This window comes from Ptychodera flava, chromosome 1, assembly GCF_041260155.1.
Source record: "Ptychodera flava strain L36383 chromosome 1, AS_Pfla_20210202, whole genome shotgun sequence".
Classification (NCBI taxonomy): domain Eukaryota; kingdom Metazoa; phylum Hemichordata; class Enteropneusta; family Ptychoderidae; genus Ptychodera; species Ptychodera flava.
The window spans coordinates 30012958-30019887 of NC_091928.1; the positions used below are offsets into that span (position 1 = coordinate 30012958).

The 6930-nt window shown below is 39.5% G+C and overlaps 1 protein-coding gene across 2 annotated transcripts in view; it reads right to left on the reverse strand.

Moving 5' to 3' along the window:
* Positions 1-246: 246 nt before the first annotated feature.
* The window catches only part of LOC139134945 (uncharacterized), a 40310-nt gene continuing 33626 nt past the window's right edge, over positions 247-6930 (reverse strand). For both annotated transcript variants that reach the window (XM_070702060.1, XM_070702052.1), the window contains exons 3-4: positions 3381-3519; positions 247-887 (exon numbers count right to left, since the gene is read on the reverse strand). In XM_070702060.1, coding sequence (XP_070558161.1) covers positions 748-887; positions 3381-3519 — 279 coding nt within the window. In that variant the 3' untranslated portion in view covers positions 247-747. The remainder of the gene's footprint in view (positions 888-3380; positions 3520-6930) is intronic.

Here is a 6930-nt window from a genome sequence, read left to right on the forward strand (position 1 = left end):
TTGATGGTGATGACTCCACACGGAATTTCCCGTACCACCTTCGGAACGTGTATAAACATGCTCAGCAGGCCCGCTTAGTTCAGGACAATGCACTGTTGCGCGTGCGTGAGTTCGTATATAGGTCAGGGTTATACTTTAGTTACATGGATGGTTAATTTTTCCTTCGCTTCATGTAGATAAATGAATAAAATGGGTGTAAAATCTTACTTAATCCCAGTTGTCCACGTTTACTTTACTACTCATACCCAACGATTTTAAAGATATATATTTCTAAATAGTTTTGAAGATAAAATTTATCTCATGGCATGCGAAGATCATTAAGTCGAAAGGACAGTCTTGCGACGACGTAAGGCAGTTCAACGGCAACTTGAAGCTACTGTGTAAACACAAGGCGTTTTGTTCTGAGATCAGAAAATCATCCAACAGTCATCCATTTTATCGAATGTTAACTGATCTTACCTAACCACGTACTGTGTGTGGTAAAGCTACCAAGTTCGCTCCGAAGCTAACGCTGTAACGGTCAGCGTGTGGACGGATTTTGTCCCAACTTGTTGATCACTACTCAAAACAGCGCCCTCACGAAAGATCACAGCATATTATTGTCATTCGAAGTTGTACATTGGTAAACAGTACTGTTCAATGTTCACTCTTCCTTATTTTTCATTCTAAATCACTCCGGCAACCAATGAGTCGATTGAGTAGCGGTGAGGGCGCTACCCACACCAAAAGTCACGACAGGAGGAAATGCTATAGTCTCCTCTTCTTAGGAACAGGATTCCAGCTTGGCAGCCTTTCCATCTGAATTTCAGGTAATTTTTGGAGCCTCATAACGGCAGTCACAAAAGAAGACCAATTTGAGTTTGTCGTTGACAAGAACAGACCTGATTCTGAAACAGAAACCGACACCGAAAGTGAGATGCTTCATCGACATAGGAAGAAGCCACGACAGATTGCAGAATAGTAGTGCAATTTAAAAAAACAATGGGCAATATTTGTACAGATTTTTACCACCAGAACCAGTGGATTCCAACTCACTCTAATTATAGAGTAGAACCTATGTAAAGAGATATGAAGATGAAATTGTTGAAATCAATTTTGATATCATCGGTCAATGAAGTTGTCGTAGCTTGAAGCATTTTAAAGGGATACAGTCGTCGGAACTGCTCTCAAAGGTCGTATGGGACCAATACGACCAATGGCAACACTGTATCCAAGGTACGATGGTGATTGATGAAGTTAAAACATGTCCGTCATAATCTACATCGTATACTTTAAATGTTGCAGCTATGATGATGAGGTGCATATAGATGTCGTGCATGAAATACATTGTTTGTAAACAAGAAACTCGCACAGGCGCAGTTCCGACGACTGTTTCCCTTTATACCACCGGGTGACGAATTCTGTCATTTCAATCAGCAGGATTTCTTAGTATTCAAAAATAAATTAATGAATAATGAGTGTCGCGTAAAGGCAATCTGCTATAGTACTTTCGAAGAGTAACATCTATAATATTCAACGCCCTGTGTTCATAGGCGTGCTTTTAATTCCCTCCAAGACATCATGAATGTACATGTACAATGCACAACAGTGCAAGGGACTTGGTCGTTCTGATCTGAAAACTTTATAAATTTTGTGGCGCATTTAAATAGCAGATAATAACAATATGTTGTCAGATGTCATTAAAAAGAAGCACAGGAGTATACGGCGGCGTCACGCATACAGTCTAGCAGAGTTACACGTGCAAAAAGCCGGCGGGTCGCCCGCGAAATTCCAACCATGCTGTCTTGTAACAATACATAGCTATCGCTGTTTTGTTGTTGTTGTTGTTGTTGTTATTATTATTATTATTATTATTTTATTATTATTATTATTATTGTTGTTGTTGTTGTTGTTGTTGTTGTTGTTGTTGTTGTTGTTGTTGTTTGTCTTTTGCATATACGTAGTGCAACTCGTAATTTTAATAGTGGACCCTATGAAGCTATCACAACGGTAAACCTGGGTGTCCACAATATGATATTGATGACTTAAAGATACAATTATCCATCAAAGGCGGTTTCAAGATGACAGGCATTGTAGAAATGCTTCAAATGTCTTCAACAAAGCAGTATGTCCATTTGACATGTATTGTCCTTTTTCAAATGGTAATTTAATCAAAGCTTCATTTCAAAGGGAAGACACTGATATTTCGATTTTACACCGTTTATTTTCTCTTGATGCACACCACTTATAGTACCCCGGCATGTTTTAAACCAAAAGCTTCTTTTTAATAAAAATTAAAATCATGACAAAAATCAGCCATATAATTGGACAAAATACTTCTTCTAGGTGATCTTTTTACAGGTTTTTATCTCAATTTTCCTTTGAGAGAATAATTGACCTCTTATTTTAATCCACTGGCGATACATATTTTTGAAACATTTGGAGCGTCATAAGGTGGTTGTTAGGTTTTCAGATCAAAGGAAGTGAACTGCACCAGTTAAGAAAAGAGTGAGGTAGTATGTTGAGTGGTTGTATTGAAAAAGTTCTTGGTGTGTAAGTTTGATTGCAAAGCAGCTCTGTAACATTTTAAGGGTTAACACAAAAAAATGTGGATGCATGCGCTGGACTACAAACAACGAATACCAAATTTAAGGAGCCACATCTACAATCTTTCACTGAGATCTCGTCGCAAGAATCTGTAACATTTTAAGGGTTAACACAAAAAATGTGGATGCATGCGTTGGACTACAAACAACGCATACCAAATTTAAAGAGCCACATCTATAATCTTTCACTGAGATCTCCTCGCAAGAATCTATATAATTCCAAATTTCTAGTTTTCTAGTTTTCCTACACCAAGACATCCCAAGCCGGCCGCCCCCACCCATGGAGCAGGACATTTTCGTTAGACCCTGTGGTAAAGTGTACATAAAGCGGCGCTTATATTATTCATGTGCCTGAAGGGAAAATGCGCGAGTTGACGTGTGCGCGCGGTGCGCAGTGAATTTGCATAATTACAAACATTCGGACGGATGCACATTAGTGTTTTAATCCTGCATTTACGGCGCCGCGTCCCAATGCATGTAACATTTGGCCATTTTGCAGTATTTTCGTTCGGTGCACCAGCTGCGCTTTCTCGTTCGACACCCCAAAGCATGATGAAATCCCAAGTGTTTAGCCCATCTACACACACGCCATATCGCCCTTCTTGCATACTTTTTTACTGTAGGAAACTGAATTTTAAGTCTGGACGTGAATTCATATCTTAACAATGAGAATGCAAAAGGTAAACAAAAATGAGCAAAACTGATAGTTATTGATAGTTCAAAGATGTATATGAAATGTCGAATAATTATCAAGGCTAGGCTATAAATTCCGGAAAGTAGGTGTGAAGTACTCACGAAGGCAGATTTCTTGTTCTAACAATGACATGAAGTAAGGGTCTTGGAACATCGCCATATCTGTTCCATTCGGCGTCAATATGGAGTCTTGATCGTAAACTCTGGGTACTGTACCCTTTTGTAAGATCCTGACAATCTCCTGTAAGATATTACACATCAAAATCGTCACACTCTTGCGCCATTATGGGCTCTGTGGGGTGTTCAAGTTGAACAACAGAAAGATGGCACGCACAGACCCATGTTGAACATTTATTTACCAGAGAGAATTGTCCGGATTGTATGCATGGAGCTCTCCTGTTGGACCGCAGGCCTCATCTAGTGTTATAAGACAAGGGTAACAATATCTGTTGGTTTCCAACAATGTTAACTGAATGCGCCGAACCGAGTGAGTTATGACGCGATCAGTGACCCAATTATTTCCCAAGTCCACAGATACACTTCGATATATAGTTACTCGCTGTAGTCGTGGTTCTTGTTTACTCGTTCACGATTAGCACAGCACCTCTCTGCGGAATTGTTAATGCTTATTCCAAGCCAAGGGTAATCAGATGTCGAGGAAACTGTGACATTGGCACTTTAGGCATTATCGGATAATATCGTCGAACGTCTAAGTTAGAGTCTAATAGAAAGGCTGGGTAGTGGCTGATGCCCGTCATGATGTTTCACCGAATAACATCGGATAAAACGATTGTATCGTCTAACCTCTAAGTTCAAATCTCACATCAGAAAGGTTGGGAAGTGGCCCATGCCCGACATTCTGTTTTATCGGACATTATCAGATAAAATCGATGATATAGCCCAGTTTCTAACTTAGAATGTAATATTATATTAGATATGAGTTGGTGGCACATGCCTGACATGCTGCTTTATCGGATTAATAGATTCGATAATTGTGTAGAGCGCACTGCTCTCATGATCCTGGTACTCTCTTACTAGGACATCTTCGACGAAATTATCCGATAAAAGAGGGCCGATGTCCCGCCTTTATGCTAATGTCACCATGAAATCCCACATTCTCTAACTAATTATCCAACTAATTTATTTTGTTATTTGTCAATACCATGCCAATTTGTGTATCTCGTTAGATTACTTCAGCTGTCTATGCTGACGATTCAAAATGCTTTCGTGTCATTAAATTTCAGCAAGTCAAACAGATTACTTGGTATAGTAAAGCGCACGTGCTGTTTTATATTTTGCACAAAAACAATTAAAACTCTTTATTTTTCACTAAGTTTAGTCACCTGGAGTATCAGTCGCACAGATCACCTTTAGGCCTAATGAAAGTCGATAGTAAATTACGCCCTCAGGTGGCCAGTGAGTGCCGTAGAAACTACTGACCAATCACATCACTGCTTTTTGACCCGCAGATATTGCTCCTGTCGAAAATACACATACCATGGTTTAAGTTCTATAAAATAAATCTGATTGGTTGAAATGTCAAGACTCTCGTGTATAGGGTTGTTAATAAAAACTCTGATGATCTAACGATACGTTTGGAGATCCGCTCGCGGTTGCGTTTTCTGATAATAGCCGAAAATTGCCACCTGTCATGCCATGGCCCCTGAGATACCTTCAGTTACCGGTGGGAGGCCATTTCAAGGTTTTCATACAGAGCAGATGCAGAAGTAGTCTGGTTCCCTGACCCATTTCCCCGGTAGAGGGCGTGGGGAAATATAGGGTCAGGTACCGGCTAATGTAAACATGGACGCTATTGGGTTAAAATAAAACAAGCTGTGATTGGATGAAAGTAACACCTGTAACTTTTTCTCATCTTTCTTGGGTTTCGCACTTTCAGACTCACTTGACACCAACTTCTTGTTTGTACCACAAAGCCGTGGAGGTAGAAAGAAAGACTTTCTACCTCCATGATTTAGCCACTGTGACTTAGCACACCTCTTAATACTTTTAGAACGTCGACATGATGCCTGGCATTTTTCACGAAATTCGGACACCATTCTATCCATCGAAGTCAATCGTCGTTCACAGTTCCAACAAAGTTTGCTTTCAATTAGCTGTGATATCGCAGCAGTACTTGTGGCGTGTATCGAACGTGCTCGGGTCATTGGGGTCACGCCACAATCCGCGATGACCTCAATGACCCTAGCGCGTTCGATACACGCAACAAGTACTGCTGCGATATCACAGCCAGCCTTCGATCACCTCTATTTACCCGTACTTCTGGATTAATCCTTTCAGTTTATGTTTCCCGTCTTGTGTGCCAATGTTTTTGGTTCGGATATCAGTGTTCGAACATACTTCTGATCCAGTCGAATTTGACCGGCGTTTTCATGGTAGCAGCCATATTTGTTGTAGCATGTTCGTCAGGTGACTAACCTCCGCCATCTTGAACAAAATTCTGTTCAAGATGGCTACCCGGTACCTGACCCTATATTTCCCTACGCCCTCTACAGGGAAATGGGTCAGGGAACCAGACTAATGCAGATGGCGTCGTATTATGGTAGCATGCGTCTCGACAGCGAAAGATCTGAACATTTGCTGAAACTTTCGTCGGTGAAACTGTAAATCATTCTCTTACCAAATCAAGAATAAAATCAGGGGTCACCATGCAACGTTGGGTACTAGATAAACAAATATTATTTATATTTCTCGATATTTGAAATTAAAAAATAGATAGATAGATAGATAGATAGATAGATAGATAGATAGATAGATAGATAGATAGATATAGGGGAAAGCCGGTTCATTTCATGCATGAATCAGGGGAAAGAGTCACGCTTTTTGAGCATGGAAATGGAAATAGAAAAAAAGATAAACTGTAGAACGCTCTACGCACAACAAGTCTTTGAAGTGTAAGGGGAAGTTTTGAAATACATAGTCACCAGAATTTATAGACATGGCACTGTAGTTGTGTCTGTAATTGCAATTCCAAATACACCATCTGTATAGTTCAAACACATACGTTGATATGACTTTTAAAGTATATATCTAACTTCAATATATCTCTTACACCAAATACTTGTGAAACTTTAACATTAACATAAAATAACTTATGAAAAGCAAAAATAAAGAATTTGTTTTTTATCAACAAACACAATTTTGTGTGAAGTCTTTTATGGTAGTTTACTACAGCATTGATCGATGTTGCTGATTTAGCCCGCAAAATAAAAAAAAGGCAGGTAAATCTTTGAATAAATTTATTCAAAGGTTAACCTATTCTGTGGCGATGACCCTTGACCCTAGCGCCATCAATACGCCACAGCTGCTGCTTTGCTGCGTATTAAAGCTAGTTTATGCGAAGTGCTTAAGACTTCCGGGTAGACATATTCATCCAAACTCATAATATTATCTACGTCACCTAATGGAACTATAATATTCACTACTCTTCTTGTACCAACATTCTCTCTGTTTTCTCTTCTTTTTCTAGCAGATCTATTGTTTTGGTTCCTTTTACGTTTAAGCTATTGTCTTTCACAAAGCAGGTAGCAAATATCCCCTTTATTTTCTCTTTCCTCTCTACCGACCTTCTTTCGAGCACTCGTATTTGTCCATTCAGCTGTAGTCAAAAGGCCAATATTAAAATGTACAGCAC